At 36.4% G+C, this 18,289-nt stretch overlaps 1 protein-coding gene across 1 annotated transcript in view; it reads left to right on the forward strand.

The window, feature by feature from the left end:
- Nucleotides 1–18,289, forward strand: part of ASXL3 (ASXL transcriptional regulator 3) — a 136,546-nt gene that overhangs the window by 24,486 nt on the left and 93,771 nt on the right. Inside the window, exons 2-3 of the mRNA XM_060119591.1 lie at nt 10,043–10,151; nt 11,392–11,500. Of these exons, the coding sequence (XP_059975574.1) occupies nt 10,043–10,151; nt 11,392–11,500 (218 nt within the window). The remainder of the gene's footprint in view (nt 1–10,042; nt 10,152–11,391; nt 11,501–18,289) is intronic.

Here is an 18,289-nt window from a genome sequence, read left to right on the forward strand (position 1 = left end):
TTCCTGTTTCTGGACATCCTCAGCCAATGTTTGGTATTGCCAAGCTTCAAATTTTGTTCTCTTCTGTAAATCATGAAATGTTAGCTTATCACCAGCCACTGAATGTTTTCTGAGCATCTGAGTCTGACAGGGCCCTATGAGGGGAACAAGTCCTAAGGAGCTGATTACCACTGAGCCAAGAGGTATTAGATAGCACAGAACTAAATTCTGCAGTCACAGGACAGGCTGTGATGCCTACAGAGGTTCAGAAACCATCATTATGGATGGGAGAGTTAATTAGGAGCTTTTAGGAGGTAAAGGCGAGACATCCTTGACAAATGAGTAGGAAGAGAGGAGAACAGACGATTTTGAAGATGAAGGGAATATAAAGGCAGGCGGCATGGCTAGAATCAACAGTATGCCAATTGTCCAACCATTATTAATTGTCCTTAAAGCCTTAACCAGAAAGATATTAGTAGAGCTTTAATGCGTACCTGTTTTGAATTCATCATTTTACAAATGAGAAAATCGAGGCCTAGAAAAATGAGATAAGCTTGTATAAATCACTTAGCCTATTAGACAAGTGTCAAAAATAAAATAAGCAGGGGATTTTTTGGCTTATTTAACTTGTACATCCAATAGGCTGAACTTTAACGTGACTAGATAATGCAGGAGTCCAAGTGATGTCATCTTTCCCTGCCATGTTTTTTCTTCCTATGTTTCGCTCTGCTTACCTGTGGTTAGCTGTGTTCTCAGCAGGCTCCATCCTTGTGGAAGCAGAGGTAGTCACTAGCTAATATTTTTTGTACCTTTACAGTAAGCTTATGTTTTTACTGAAAACAATGTATGCTCATTCCCTTTATTTCTATATCAGTTTCCCCAAAGATACTCAGACTCCCACAATTTGGCCAGATAGTTTAACGTGGCTAGCCTTTCTGGTGGGGAAATCAGGACCATTTCACTGATGGCTGAACTGGAATAAGGTAAAATTCCTAAGAGAAAGGAATGCAGGGCGTGCCAATATAAGATGGCCATGTAGCCTGTGTAGTAGGTAGGGTGTTTGAGACACATAATTGTGGTCAGGAGTTTAAATAGAATATAGATGATATTCACTGTGAGTGCTTTATGTCTACAAATCCGTGATTGTAACAGTTTTTATAACAGTGATTAAGTTCATTTCAACAAACACCTTTTGAGTACATTGGGATTGTTTGTCAGATAATACAAATAAATAAATATGTGTCTATCCCCTGTGGAGTTCCCAAACTGGTTCGAAGTTGTAAGGGCAGGAGAGTTAGAAGTGTAAACAATTTTGACGGAAGGAAACCCTGAGGGATATGCAGAGTGTTGAGATTGTAATACAGTGAGGGAGATACCCTGGTATCACAGAAGGCTATGTATATACAAAGTATATCTATATCTATAGTTATGACCTACTGGTGAACATTTAATTTATTGGCACCATACAGGTGGTAGTTAAGCACTTTATTTTGAATGGTAAATGGAGCAAGGAATGGGATGAAATTCCAGGGAGAGGGTTTCACAGGAGCCAAAATAGAGAGATGGGAAACCACAGAAGCACATGGTTTACTGAGCTGGATCAGACCAGAGGAGAGTAGTCTGGGAATCGGGGAGTAATCTGAGAGTTGGGGAAGATGAAGATGAAGGAGGTGCCAAGTGTACTGTAGAGGATCCTAATGTCAGCCAAGGGCTTTGTGCTTCCTTTGGTGGGCAGTGAAAAGCACTGATTTAAAAAAAAACAGTCAATGAATCTAGTGTATAGCATGGCCTGAAGCCTGAGCAGTGTTTCATTTGTTTGTTTTTGTTTTTTTAATACGAAAATTGCTCTGGCACCAGTGGGTAGACCAAATTGCAGCAGGGAGATATTGAAAGCAGGGGTAGGGGTAGGAGCTATAGAACTGTCTTCTTGTGATGTAAAGATTGTTTGAATTAGGATGTGAGGTAGTAAAAAATGTATATTGAAAGGTGAATGTTGTTGAGGCAGAATAATTCAAATAGTCTGAGAAATGCTCCATTCCTGGGTGATGAAAAGGCGGGTACCCGTCACTGAGTGAGAGACATAGAGAATCAGGAGAAAGATCTCCACTGGGAGAGATGAGTAAGATGACTTTTATGTTGGGTAATATAATATTGCAAATATATAGTATTTTCATTTATATGTGGATACTGTTTGTAAATTTTTCAATGCTATTTAAAGTGTCTGGGTGTTTTTCAATTTTATAAATCTACACAGGGAAAAATAATCATCACACTGCTTTATTTTTTCACAAAGAAACAAATTTTTATATACCTTTAAAATAATTTTTAAGCATTTTTCTAATAAAATATTCCTGGGAATATCCAAGCTAGGTACTTTTTCCTAATGACCCTAACCATAAATAAAGTTTAGCATTTCCCCACATATATTTCTTGGCATTCTGTAATAGGGGATGTTGCTACATATTATTGTGGGGAGGATTTGAAAATTATATATGCTTAGGAAACACTGAGTTAAGTAGGTTTCTGGAGTTATGTAAGATTTTTCAGAGACTTTAGTGTATACTGTTAATGTATTTGGTGAGTTTGCAAAGGGAGAATGCAGCTTTTCCGAAACTCCTTTGACAGTTTTTTGAGCGTCACTTGGGACTAATATCCCATAGAACACATTCAGAAACACTGTAATATTAGCCATTGCTAACAAAATGGGAGAGTAGCTACAAGTAGAACATAGAAATTAACATTTTTATATGGATCTATTTTATCATACTAAATATATTTACAATGTCTGTTCTTTAATATATGAAATCCACTGTTTTGTTTTATTTTGGAAGATATGTGGGTGTTTTGGCATAAATGAAAATATTCTCTTTGAGATTATAGTTGTGGGGAGATAGTATAAAGTCCTGAAGAGCCATCAATGGCCATGGGTTGGCTGCCTCTACATTGGAGTTAGTGATAGAAGAAATCCACACATGATCCCATCTCAGTCATCTCCTTAGAATAAACTAGGGGCAACATCTAAATTCCAAATGATTTTCTTCTTTTTGTGGCACATGCCTCAAGGCTCCTTTCTCCTGAATCCCTTGTCATTTCATATGTATTCAGAGAATTCAGTTCAGCTCAGCCTGCATTTCTGTTCTGTACAAAGCACTGTCAGAGTGCAAATTTATTTCAAGATTAGTTTGGCATATATAATGTGCTCAATAAGTATTTATTCAACTAATGGATTGTGTTATTCTTTAATGATCTAGTTCTACAAAGAGGCACCTCAATGACGGATCTGAATTCTCTACCATATTCTCTCAAAGGTCCTTCTTCCTTAGTGTTCATAGGGTAGCAGTACCTGAACAAGACAACCAACAGTGTCATCTTCTGCTATCTAGTTCTTTCTTTTTATTGTTTGAAATTTACCCTGGGGGAGTCATTGTTATAGGCAATGTTGAGTGAAGATGGAGCCAACATCTTACCATTTTCCAGCATCTGGCTTTTCTTTGTGTGTTTCCTTCAAGTGCTAAATATTCTTCTGTAGTATCCAAGGATAGTTAAGTGGAAGAAACAACTCTATGGACAGGGAATGTGGGGTGGTGGAAAGAGCACGGACATTGGAATCAGTAGAATTTGGTTCCAGCTGTGTCACTTAGTTCTTATTTGACTACACTATGATTCTTAACCTCTCAGCCTCAGTTACATCTTTAAAACTAGGAATCTTGTTTACATTTTATGGTAACTGTAAGGAATATAGATAATAGTTGTGAAAGCCCGGTTGCATTAGGGATGCTCAATAAATGGCAACTATAATAAGAGATATTTATTATTATCATTCTGTTCTCTCTACCTTTACTGAATAAGTTATTTTCAATATTTATCACATGTGAAAGGCTGTGGGATAGGGGGTGTGCACACTTGCATATCTTCACTTATTTTTACTAATGAAACAAAAATGAAACCAGACAAAATATTACCTGAACCAATTCTTTAAACAAGCTACAGAATATTTAATTTCTTTCCATTTGCCATCCTTTGTACCTCTAGATGTTGGTTACTTTGAGCCATAATAGTAATAAATAATAATACTACTAATAATAACTCACAATTTTTGAACACGTACAATATGCCAGACATAATTCTAGGTGTTTTACATGTTTTAACTCATTAAATCTTCAGAATGATCCCCTAGGCAATAGTGACTTTTGTTATCCACATTTTGTAGTTGAGAAACCTGAGACCCAGAGAGCTGAAGTCCAAAGTCCTAGAGCTAGTAAATGGTCTAGCCTCAGCTGAGCTCAGGCTGACTGGCTCCAGACGTCACAGTCTTATTCATTGTATTCCACTGCCTTTCTTAGTATAGCAGTGGTAATATGGCATGTCACGACATGCATGGTTGTAGAGATACAATCGCCAATATTCAGCTATACATGTGGTGTGTTCTTTCCTTAATGTCTATAATCAAAGATAACCATCTCACCTCATATTTTAGTTGGAGGTCTTTAAAAATTATAATTTAGATTATATGCTTTAGCTTATATGTTTTTAGGGCCAATTTCTTAATTTTCTTATAGATCCTATTCTAAAATAATACTGAGGAAACTTTTGTCCTTGTATTGATGTTTTGAAATTCTTGTCTCCTAAAACAAAAGGTCTGTTTAGTGAATATGGCTGTATGAATCACTGTAGTCTATCTAGTGGTAGCTTGGTAATGTCCATAAAGTAGATACAGAGTCTAAGTTCAAATGCCTGTTTATATTCCCCAAATAATATATTTTTCTACTGTTCAAGCCAATCAGAGATACATGTCTAGGTTTAGAGTCTGAAACTGTTTCTCTAAATTTAAAAATTAAATTGTACAACATATGTCACTTGGTAATTTTATTTCTTGCCTCAATATCCCCACCTCAAAAAAGAGTACTTCGGACTGTCTCTAATTTTACCCTACACACATGTTGAATATTGAAAATCATGTAGGTATTCTTTACATAGAAAAATGCAAACTATCTTCTTTTTAAATATGACCCATCTCTTGAGGTAACTGGTTGTTCCTATTTATTTTTATATGTTTATATGGGCTTTGAAATCAGAGTAGAATTTGGATTTCAGCTGTATCAGTTAGCTGTTTAACTGCAGAAAGATTCTTAATCTCTCAGTCTCAGTTATATCTGCAAAACTGGAAATCTTACTTAACATTTTATAACTCTAATATTTATTATTTGTTATAAGTCAGTGCCCATTAAAAACTTTCACTAGTGATCCTCTTAGAGGGACTATGAAGTTTGGGACACTGTTTTTGTCTTCAAAATCAAATTTCAGAATTGCTGTAGGTCATTTTTTGGCTAATATTTTATGTGCTGGGATTCTTCAGATAACATATATATAAAGGATTCTAACTTTTACGTTTTTATTTTTCAATCGTTTTGGGGGGGTTCCAGACTAGCAGTAATATTTCTCAAGAGTAAGAAGTTTGTTTGGCTTGACGTTCTAGGGTAGTTTTTAATCATCTAGGTTACTGATTTATCAATAGATATAAACCTTGTGTATGTGTGTTTAAGAGTCATCCACATGCAATGGTAGAAATAGTTTATTCTTCTATTAGTAGTAGTGACCTGCCCATTAAATATGTAAGTACGTAAGTAAATCCAAAGGTGCATTATTGGGTTTTTTTTTAACATTTTAAAAACATTTTTTTGTGAAATGTGACATATATAAAGTGAAATGCACAAATCCTAAGTAAACAATTTAATTTTCACATAGTGAACACTAAGATTCTGTATAAAGAACTGAAACGTTCCCTCCACCCCAGAGGCCCACATAATTTCCCCTTAAAAATATATCCTTTAAAATTAAGACATTTTCTCTAGGCTATCAACACTGGAAATACTTGAAAGGAACTATTACTAATTTTTTTGAAAGAGTAACATAAAATTGTTTCAATTAATTCATATTAATAAGACAGCACAATAACAGACTAATAATGCTGCTTAATAATTGCTCCTTAAATTTGTTGAATTTTTAGACTTCAGTTGTTCAGGATTACTTTTTTGATGTTCCCATAATTGCAAAATGAGATTTTAGAATGTTTGCAGGAAATAGCTTTCATCTAAAATTATTATTAAGAGATACTTAGTCAAGTAGTTTAAGATTTGGATTATTTAAGTACTGTCTTGTAAAGCATTATTATGTTATATGGAAAGGAACAGAGGACCACAATGATGATATTTTCTTTGTCGTGTGTAAATATTCTTTCAATTGCATTCCCCAGATATTTGTTCTGGTTTTTAAAATTATTAAAATAGACAGGCCATCCATTCTCTTCACCAAGTGTGCACTATTAGTAAAATTTTATGTGTTCTGTCAACAATTTGATGTGATAAAGCAATGGTTTTTCTGTAGTTCACACAGCACTGGGGCTCTGCAAAGCATCTCTGGGGGTTCTTTGATGTCTAGACAGTTTAAATTATGCCAGCTCCCCTGCCTCCAAATTCCACCCCGTTCTGCTTCAGGGGTTGTGGGAAATGAAAACAAACCAGAAGGGTTCCACAACCCTACAGTCTAAGGAGGAAAACAAACAAATAGAATAAGGTGTATATCTACCCTGGCAGGTGTATAGGGAAGGGCTCAATTACAGGGAACGGGAGAAAGAAAAGAATTGGGGGCAAATAGTGTCCTGCTTATTTACTCCTAATTATATCCCTAGTATGGAACTATATGAGGCTTGTGGACAAAATGAAAACATTATGGAAGTGTTAGGGAAGAAAGTAGAATTCACCTTTTACCCCAGTCCTCCAGTGTTTTCCTCCCTGCCAACAGCCAAATCTAAGAGTTTGGTGTGTTTCTTGTACACTGTCTTATTTATTGAAATGGTAAGATGTAGAATTGCATTTTAAGTTTGAAAACTAACTCTTTTTTCCTTCCTTTCTTTTTTGTTTTCTTTTTATAAATTGGGATATCGCAATTCTTCCAATTCATCATTTTAGAAAGTAAGTAACTTTTGAAATTTTAGAGTTTTTTTGGTTAAAATGTTGTTTTATTATTTCATATATTGTGTACACATGCACATATTCTATTGCAGAAATTTTAGCTTTTAAATTCTGACTGAGGTGATTAACTCTTGCGTTAAGTGTGAACAGATTTTTTTAATTAAAAATAAGAAATATTGCGTAGAAGGTGTCCATGCTCTCTAACAATACAGACTTTTAGCACATACTTGCCTCATCTTCTTTCATACCCACAGTAGGTCATTGTGCTTTTTTAATATACACAGATGTATAAATGTATGTTTGTATCTTTTTTAAAGCTGGCCTAGGTATACTTGCTAGTTCTATTTTTTCTGGATATTAAAATAATAAAAATACATAAATGAGACTTTTATTTGCTCCTGTTCAATGACAGTTAATTAAGACATTCATGTTTTCAGGGAAAGCAGTCCAAAATTTCTAGACCTTATGGAAATGTTGAGAATAATAGCCATAAGTAAAGGGTATGAAAGATTTTTAAAATTCACTTTCCTATGGATATGCAGTGGATAAAACAGTTACCTTTTTAGTAAACACTTCACTCTTTCGATGCTAATGTTTTATTGTTTTAAATAAAATGGACTATATAATTCGGGTTTTTTTCTATGAAGAAATGCAAGTGATATGTTTAAAACTAAGTGACTATATCAAGCACTGACTTGAGTAGTAAAATTTGCATTTGATTGCAAAGTATTTAATTCTTCTGAAATGCAAATGTTATATAGTTTTGAAATAAAATGAATTTCATATGTTTGTTTAGGGAAAGATTTGGGAAAATTACAGTAGTCATTGAGACTTTTGGAGATCTATTGTCATGTGATTGTAAATTACATATTTTAAAAAATATTTCTGCAGTAAATCTTGAGTTTATTGAGTTAATAAACAGTATAATTTAATAATATGTTCAACAGAGCTTATTATTTATATGAAACTGGGTGTTTATCACTTATGTTTGCAGCAGGCATAGCATTAAACTGCTATTTAATAGTCAGTTTATCTTCTACAATTATCTTTGGTTTACTGTACCTTAGAAAGAAAATGTAAATTATAGTGATAGTAAATTATATTCGTTCCTTATTTTTTAGTTGTCTTTAAATCTGTATTATTCTCTAATATTCTAAATCTGAGTTCTTGGAATTGTGTGTATTAAGACCTTAGGAATAAAGAACAGGAAGCGTGTGTGTGAGGTTTGATAGGTGCACAGTTGTATTAAGTTATATTTTTAAAACATCGACATTGTTTCATTTTTATGTATAGGATTCTATTTTACTTGCAGTGCTAACATTTTCTTGCCAAGTCCCTCCAGAAAAATCTGTGTTTCTGACAGTTTCACCAAATTAAAGCTCCACAAATCTGGCATAATAATTCCCAGCTTCAAATTGTCTGTGCTTTTTCTAAAGAGAATGATGATAAAAAAATATATATTTTGCAGTCTTCAGTATACCATGTATAGCATTATTTATCTGGAATTTATTCATGGACAGCTATTTCTGGGAGATGAATATATTTTACTTTATAAGGTATGCCTGGCCCACTTTACATATGAGCAGAACATCTTTTATGAGGAAAAATAATGAAATGAGGTCTGTAAGCTTGTAGAAGCTTCGAGAGGAAAGATATTACATAAACGTCCAGCATTGTTTCTATGTGTACTTCAGTGTTCTAACTGCATTGTTCTATGACCAAATTTATATTAGGGCTCTGGCTTCCTGTCAAACCCAATGGAATCATATTGATGTGTTGGCACAGAGAAGCTGTTTCCTAAAATAATAAAGAGTGTTCTTCTTATTACAATACTTATAAACCTTTATGACCATGATGTGTATATATGCTGCCTTGCTATTGTGTGTTGTGTCAACTCAGCAAATTTGGCTTTTTCATTTTATTGGTGAGTATTCATAGTAAGTAAGAGATTGGATAATCTTGGGTTTTAGAAAACTTTTAATTTAGTTAGTGACATAAAAATATGTTTCTATCACAGAAATTCAAACTTTAAAGCCTTAATATCCTAAAGGTTCTCTTGTCCCAGGATATCTTGGATTACATACCCAGAACCCCTCCTAGGTAAATGGGGTGGAGTAAGGCTTCTAATCTTTATTGGTTCAAACAAATATTGATCTTTTAGCATATTAGGAAGTAAAATGTATATGGAAACATAAGTAAATGAAAGTAACAATTCTACCTCTAAATTCTAGTGTACAAAAATATCAGTTTCCAAACAAAACACAAAAAAAGTTCTGAAGTCTACCCCAGGAAATACATACATATTATACATTTCATAAACATCTTTTTAAGTATATGAATACATTTCAATAATGTTTGTAGGTACGTGTTTTGATATTTGAATCAATAGTGTAATGCTGTTTGGTTTCTTAAAAAAATCTGTCTTCATAATTTAGTCACTTGCATCTTTACTACCGAACATAATTATTAGGTGGGTAGAATTCCCAAACACATATTTCTTTATCTGACAAATAAAGAACTGAGGAAAGGATGTCATTGAAGAAGTTGTATCAGTGATGTAAACACAGATATAGATTTTTATTTGACCTTGTGAGAAATGCAATCCCGTGAGTAACTTAAATACTTGTAATTTCAAATCAGTTCTTCCGTGGTTTATTATTCTTTTGTTGCTTTTCAACCTATAGGATGGAGCTGTCCTTGAACTTGGTTTATTTGATCATTCAAGTGCAACCATCAAGTTGTCTGTAATATTTAAAACCTGAGGCTTCATGGTATTATTTGCAAAATAACACCACATAAACGTTTGGGCCTTGGTTTCTTTGAAATATAGTGTTGGTTGCTTTATGAATAAAAGCATAATTTCAATTCAGGAGACTTTTTGCCTGAAGCCTATAAGACAGATGCATCTGATTAACTTTGGCGAAACTGGACTGGCCTGTTATTGTAATGTAGATGTTTTCGGGGTTGGGAGGATATTTTAAAAAGGCATGCGAGGGGTCTTTTTTTTTTTTTTTCTTAAGAGACTGAGAACAGTTTTGCCACAGAAACTGCGTCTCAGACTGCTTCATTTTTTGCACACTTTTATTTTCTAGTGGAACTTCTCCATTAGCCTGTCTGAATGCAATGCTTCACACTAACACTCGAATAGGGGATGGAACATTCTTCAAAATCCCTGGAAAGTCAGGCCTCTATGCTCTCAAAGTAAGTTGGACTGTTCTGCATATTATGTCTGTTATTACTATGTATCATGCATTTACATGTGAAGGTAAACAAAATTAGACTTGGGTGAAGGGTAGAATGACTCCTTTGCCTTTTAAATGTTTTCAGATGTCTTAAAAGTGATTTCATATTAAGAATAAACAATGACATTTTCTTTAAAGAAAACATATCTGTGGTTTCACTCTAACATATGGTAATGGAAAATAGTTGTGGCTTCCTTAAAATTCTTGATTCTTAAAAATTTACATGGAGGAGTGCCATGGTTGATCAGCCAAGTTTTAAGATGATCACAGTTGCCAAATACTATTTGACTTAATGACCGTCAGTTGATATACGGGCTTCACACCTGTATGCCTTTCTGTCTTTTACAAAAAATAAGAAATGTACCCATTCTTCTTGAAAATTTGCTGATTTAAATCAATTATTCAAATTTAAAACAACCACTGATCTCCGGGAAGTTTTTACTAATAATGCATACTTGTTATATGAGAAGAATAGAGAAATAAAAAGCTTCAGATAACTGAGTCTTAATTATTTTAGTGTAATTCCCATTTCCATCTAGAATGGAAATGCCATGTAAGATGCAAAATTCCAGAGAACAAAAGCTGATGATCTGCAAATGGTTGCATAACTTGCATCAAGCAAAATCAATGTATTATTTCTTATAAATTTAAAAAAGTCTGCTTTAATAAATGATGGGTTACATTTAAAATTCATTAATTTCCTTTGAGAAGTTTCGTTTTGTTTTGTTTTGGGGTTTTTTTAATGCTAAAAGCTATACCTGGCAAAGAAGTAGGGGTTCTTTCCCAGCTACTTAGCGTCAGGCTCTTAAACTTTGTGTGTTTCAGAAAACAATACAGGTTAATCAAAGGACTTGTATTATTTCAGTTGATTTTTGTAGCTACTTGGGTATTTAATTTATAATTAAAATTCTGAGTCATTAAGCCATTTTCTAAAGTAAGGAAAATTGAGAAAAATGGAAACAACATATGTTAAAAAAGAACTTGTTTTTTGTATGGATTTTAAAGGTTATCCAAAAAAATCAACTATGGCAATGTGCTTCCCCACCCCCACCAAGGAGTAGTTTTACATTAAAAAGTAAATCAGTACTGAAATTCCAAATCACAAGCAACTGTGATAATTCCTTAGGACTGTGGAAGTATTTTGAATGTTTTCAGTTGCTAATACATCTCCATAAATCATTATTTTTAAAATAATATAGAAAGAGGAGTCATCATGCTCAGCTGATGGAACATTGGATTTAGGCTGTGAGTCTGAATTGGAAGGCACAGAGATGGCGGAGGTCAGTGCCAATGGGGAAGGAAATGGAGGTAAGTGTGACAAATTTCAGGACACAAACCCTGTTCTCTTAAAGGTTATGTAGAATTCCAATAACTTACTAATTGAGTTCCCTACCATTACAGATACAGTTTTCTTCTAAGCTACTACCTCTTAAATTTATCATCAAACAATGCTGGTTCAAAAGGTTAGCACCTAAGAAAAGTAAACAGCTCTTTGCTTTTTGTTTTATTTTGTATTTTAGCAGGATGGATTTCCCTGGGTAGTATTCTTGAGTGTTATCAGTATATTTCTCCTGCAAGCTGAGAGGGTTACTGGGGTATGTCGTGGTTTTATTCTTATATCAGTGAGGCCTGAGAATGCCAGTGTTTTATTTCTGATCGTGCTGATTTTTTCTATGATCACAAGTAGTTTTATAATAGCTTTGTTCCTAGGTTTGTCCTTAATAAATTAAGCTTAATGTTAACATTCCTGACAGCAACACAATGACCAAATAAGTTATATTCTTCTGAAATGCTTTTGAAAAGTGAGAAACCCTTCTAGAATCCTAAGGGGGCATTTTCCACCTCTGAATTCTGTCCATGTGGATTCATTTTTATCTTTCTCAAAACATTTGCATTATGATTCTGTTGGTGTATGTAATTTCTGTACTGCAGTTTTGGCAATTCTTTGTTCCACAAAAGCTGCTGTACTTTTCTTTAACCCTACTCAGTGGTCCCCCAAGTGGACCCAGATCATGATTTGAGAGGAAGAGTGTGTCATTAAAGTCTCTGTCGGTGGACTCATAGAAATCAGTAAATTATCTTTAAACAAAGAAACCTTAAAGGATCCTTGCAGAAAAATCATATTTCAGTAATAGCCCAAAGCCATTCATTTTACTAATGGTCATAAGAGTCCCTTTGTATTCTGACTGGCCACTCCTACCCTTTAAACTGATGTGCTTTCTGATAGTCCCCAAGGGACTGGTTCTGCTCCAGTGCTATCTGACCTGCAGCCGAGGTGCTGAATTAATGTAGGAAACAGATTCTTGTCTTAGTAAAATGGCTGAAGTCGGCTTTCTAGACTTTTTTTAGCTAACTTTCATTGAATTTGCTGTCCTTATTCCTATACCTTTTGAAAACTCAACTAAGCCCCCCACCATTGTTGTAGCAGTGCTGTGAACTTTGGCAGGTCCTTGTGGTTAGAAAGAGAACAAAGCAGAGATGCATGACATTTTCTGGATTTCTGGAAGGGGCACACCCTTCTCCTTCAGTAGGATGAAGGGGAACCTTATTGGGTCACCCTTTTTGCTGTACTGCCTGCTTGTATGAGCACTTACGTGTTCCCTCTCCCTCCTCCACCACCTCTCTGTTAACGTATATCAACGTTATGTATTGAGTTTCTGCTATGTGCCAAGTACTGTTCTTGACATTATAGTTACAGCAGTGAAAAAGAAGAACAGAAAGAGACCTCTCATGGATTTTATATTGGTAGAGAGACAGACAATAAGCAAATTAAACATGTAAAATTTACAGCTTATTCAGTGCCAACAAGAGATATGGGGCAAAATAAATTAAATAAGGAGATAAGAGTGAGAGAGGGGTATTTGAGAAAACACCCGAGGCAGTGAGGGAGCAGGCATTTGATGGGAGAGAGTTCTAGGTAAAAGAAGGAGCAATTACAAAGGTCTTGAGGCAGTAGAGTGCCTGGAATGTTCCAGAAACATCAAGAGGCCAGTGTAGTTGGAGTCCAGAGTGAGCAAGGGAGAAGATGGTAAGATACAGTGTCAGAGAAGTTATGGGGCCTGGTACGGAAGTTCGCTTCTTATTGCTCCATTTTTCTCACTGAAATAGGAAACAAGTTCTTCAGCCAAGGGTGAAGATGGGGAAGTAGCTTTGTAGATCTAAGGGGAAGGTAGAAAATGTTTGTCTCAAGTCCAACAGCATTAAGGACACTCCTGAAGTGGCTAATCCTGAACTTAACATGAGATCAGCCAGCCTAGTTGTACATATTTCTCCAGTCGTGTTCATGATCGCTGTTCGGGTGTGGAGTGGGTACAGAGTTGGATTGGACCAGAACTTGGATTTTTCCAGGTGTGAATGATGAAGCCAGAGTGGGACACAGTTGAGGGTACATGACATAGAATATTGAAATCCATCTCCATTGAATTTCAGCTGGCTGTGGAGGTGAGGGAAGACACGAGTATGTGTGGGATGCTGTGAAGGAGGAGGTGGACATCTCCCTAGGGTGGACAGATTGTTTTTTGTTTTGTTTTGTTTTGTTTTTGTGGTACGCGGGCCTCTCACTGTTGTGGCCTCTCCCGTTGCGGAGCACAGGCTCCGGACGTGCAGGCTCAGCAGCCATGGCTCATGGGCCCAGCCGCTCCGCGGCCTGTGGGATCTTCCCGGACCGGGGCACGAACCCGCGTCCCCCACATCGGCAGGCGGACTCTCAACCACTGCGCCACCAGGGAAGCCGCAGATTGTTTGATGTGGTGTTCTAGAGGAAATGAGTTGGAAGGATAGGTGATGTAAGAGTGGAATGTGTGAAATCGAGGTTAGGGTGATATGGGATGCATGTCTGAGATGAAAGAGGGAGGGTAGGTTGAAGGCTGTCATGAATGCTTAGGCAGTGTGTGTACCCTCTTCAGAGTGACCTGGCTGAAGTGACCATCAGCGACTGAAACTCAGCAGGCCTTCCTCTGCCCAGCTTCGTGTCCTGGGATGGAGCAGGGTCTACCTGGAGGAAATGTTGCCTTTTCCTATTTGCACAAAGATGTTGTAAAGGCTGGTGGTGGCCCTGCCATGAAATATTAGAGAATCGTCTGTGTGGATATTGAAACAGACAATTATGACAGAACTAGCATTGAAAGGGTGTGGCACTTAGGAGCTAAAATCTCCCGAAAATGAAAGGGAGTAATCCAGGAGTTGGTAAATATTTAACAAGGAGGAGCAGTCTGTTGATGCTGGAGGCATCTAAGGAGCAGGGAAGGAGAATAGAGTCCCCTCGTCCCATTTCCAGGCCCAGCGGTACAAGATGCGTGGAAAAGAAACAGGCTGCTACCTGAGCGTGTTCCAGGGGAAGTAGTGTCCATGGGAGAGAGCCAGGTTTTGTAGATCAAGACGCAAAGGGAGTGTTCAGGGAAAAAGTTAGAGGTTAATCAGAGATTTTGCTAACAACTAATCCTGAATGTCAGAGGAAAGGGTGGGAGGGTTTTAGTGGCTGGGAAGGGGTCGGGGACAGGGTGAGAGCACTTAGCCAGTAATTAAACCAGAGCAGGGATAAGCAAACTCCCCTAATTTGAAATGTGAATAGGTACTTCACCAAATAACACATACCCCCACATCTCCAGCTAATGTGACCAAAACTAGATTGCCTGGCCTCTCCTTTGAAGTTGTATTAGCGAAATTGCTTTGAGGAATCACTGAAAGAATAGTAAATAGCTTATTTCCCTGAGTATTCCTTGACTTGCCCACTTTTACATCTCATTGCAAACCACAATTGCTTCTTATAGGACAAGTATATTTCCTCTCCGTGTGTATACCGTAGACTTATGTGTATAGTCCATTAACCTTAGGATACATTTTCAAACTTAGATATTGAAAATATGTTGAGTGCTCACAATGCCTAGGCTTTGTGAGCTGTTTACATGTAGATTGTTTAATCCTGACAACATTCCTGTGAGATATTCAGTCTTCCTAGGCTCTGTTATTGTATTTTATTTAATTTTTCTATTTTTAATTTTTATTTTATTTTATTTTTGACCAGTGAGGAAATGGACTTAGACGTTAAATATTTCATCCAAGTGTCAAGCCCAGGTAGATGTGAGTGACACCAAAAGCCAGGCTCTGACCACTGACTCTGCCTGGGACTGTAGGGAACACTCTTAGCCAGGAGTCTTTGATGCAGTTTGGTTTTTCAACATTTGTCCAGCTCTGTACTGACTATAAACTTGAGCTTATCCAAATGAAGGCGTGGGCTACCACATGATTTCTTACGAATCAATAATAAATACTATGAACCTGAACTGGTTTAGGTGATTTCCTTGCTTACTCTACTTCTAATACGTATTTGAACCAGCAGTTAGAATGGATATAATTTCCACACTTCGTACAGCTGTACAAATATACTTTGAAAATATAATTAGAGAGGGAAGGTGGGGATGTGTGGGGTTGCAGGGGCATGGGAGAAAGGGCAAGGGGAGAGGAGGAGGGGAGGGGAGGGTCCCACCATCTGTTTTTTAAATCTTTATTCCCTTCTCCTTTTCCCATTCCTCCTTTGGGATGAAAGGGTGAAAAGTATCAAGGTGAATAATAACTGTCAATTGGTAGGATATGCTTGTGGCAGTCCAAAGAGTAAGCCTCTGCTAGCATAGAGCTATTTCAAATGAACAAAGATTAGTTGACATTTGTTGCACCACTAAAGGGGAAACACAGTGAAGTATTTGAAAAGAAAGCACTTTACAAAAACTGATAACCAGAAAGAAATCTTGCAGCCTGATTCCAGTAGTAACATTTGAGTCTTTAGGGAGAGTTAAGATAATAACGGTAATGTTTTTGTCCTTTTCTTTCAATCAGTTGGCCAGCAAAATAGATTTGTTTTTAAATGAGAGGTGCTTTGCCAAGATACCTTGTTTTAACGTTTTGTTGAAAATTTTTAGAGTTCAGGAAAAGTGATACATTATCAATTATAGAATTTACAAGACACAAAACTATAGTTGTGCATTATGTTTCTTTGACTCCTAAACAGTTTTTCAAGTTAATCAGAATTAGAGACTCAAGAAAGTAAACTCTTCACATTTTACAAGCTTAGCTCTAAAGATCGAAGAGTGATTTAGGTGAATCACTTGATATATCTTTGTTGACAACCCATGACCATTTATGCCAATATAAGTATAGATCTGTGTCACCCAAAGAAAATATGTAGAATTTTATGGGCTATTTTAGTCAGAGATTTATGGTTATGTTTGTGTCTGAGTTGTTTTCTGAACATAATACATTGGTATATCATGAGTTTGCTTACACATATTAAGTTGACTTACAGTGCATTGCTGACTGCAGAAACCACACATATTTTATAAGAAATGACACACTCAGTAGATCGTCTTCACTTTCTTCCCCATCTATTTATAAATTGTTATTAACAGGGAAAAAATGAGCTTCTCTTTTTGCGGCCCTGATATATTTCATGTTTAAAATCAAAAGCAACCATCCTATTCAATCTTTTAAAATGAGGAAACTGGAGAATGTACAATTTTCATCCATAGAGATCAAAAAAGGTTCTGCTTGTTATTAACCCTAATGGCTTTCAGGGAGGAAGCAGCACTCTAGCTGGAGAATTAGTATTTTCAAAGTCTCTATTTAGGGAAAAAGATTATAGAGAACACATATCCTATGTTTTAGTCCTCAGATCCCAGGGTGAATAATGATTCCAACATTTGAAGAATTTTCTGTGGTCCTTTTCATTATTCCTTATGGCCAGTTTTATAAGCAGGTTTCTGATTGTATGATTCTTGGCAGGAGTCGTGTTAACTTAATGAAACATTATTCTGCTCACTCTTTGTTTGCATTGGCTCAGAGGCCACAGAGGGGTCTTTTTTCAAAAGTGAAAAGTGCTTTAAGATGGCCTGAAGTGTGTGCATAGGATCTCTTTTGAGACATCAATTACACACAGATGAGGAGCTTCCTGGAGGAAGTGAGAAGGGTACTAATAAAGGTTTTGGTGCCCTCAAGGAGTAGTCACACTGACAGTTTATCAGTGGCAGTTTTATACTAGGGGAGAGAAAGGAAAATGAGGGGACCCTGGAGCTGTGAAGGGAGTGTTCAACTAACTTTCGAAAATGTCGCCCAACTATTTGGTGTGTCTCTGCTCTCAGTGTTATATGTCTGGTCTTGCTGGAGGCTTTTCAGGAGCTTGTCTGCGACTGCTCCTGTGTGATTTTACATCAGATGACACATGAGCCTTCTTTGTGTTCACCATCCATTTCCACCTGACAGCCATTCCTGAGAATCTTGTAGGAGGGAAGGGAATTGTTTCAGTGACTGCGTCAGGCCCCCTGATTTTCTTAGGTTAGGCTACTTTGTCTTTTATCCAACGTCTGAATTTTCGTTAACAGCTTTGTTGGCTCGTACAGACACCTGTTCTACATTGGTGGGCCAGGGAAACTTAAGTATGTGAAAATGTTGTTTAAGTTACACATGGAAGAAAATACAGAGGAAAAAGAATACTCTTCACAGTCAGAAATGATCATTGGCAGGATATAAAACTTCCTCTGCCCACTCTTTCTCATTCTCCTTTCTTTCATTCCAGCCCACAGCTTTCCCAGTTCAGAAGTATGAGGGACTTCAGAAGTTCATGCAGGCCTGGATCCTCTCTCATGCCAGCATTTTACTTAAGCCAGTCAATTAAAGTAGACATCATTCTAATAGTAAATGCCCAGAGGGATGGGAATCTCACAGACTCATTTATATTTGTCTCTCTGTGTTTTTGATAACTTTTATAGTCAAGAAATTTTTCCTTATGCTGAAATCTCTTGAGCTTTTAATTAAACCAATTTTCGCTTGTATTTCCCTCTGATGATGGAGAACAGCTGGGCATCATCTAGATATCACCCCCTTCATCTTAACTTCTCCAAATAACTTGTCCCAGCCCTTTCAAACATTACTTATAGATACTATTTTCCATTTCTTTTACCCATTAGGGACCTCTTGTTCTTACATATTTCTCCATGAACTATGAACTTTATTCTTGTGTAAGTGGATTTTGGTCAATTTTAACAGCCCAGAGTCATGAAAGAAAAAAAAGTTTTCTTTTTAAGTGCAGATAAAGTGACCCATTTAAAT

This window comes from Mesoplodon densirostris, chromosome 15 (assembly GCF_025265405.1).
Source record: "Mesoplodon densirostris isolate mMesDen1 chromosome 15, mMesDen1 primary haplotype, whole genome shotgun sequence".
In the NCBI taxonomy this organism is placed as follows: domain Eukaryota; kingdom Metazoa; phylum Chordata; class Mammalia; order Artiodactyla; family Ziphiidae; genus Mesoplodon; species Mesoplodon densirostris.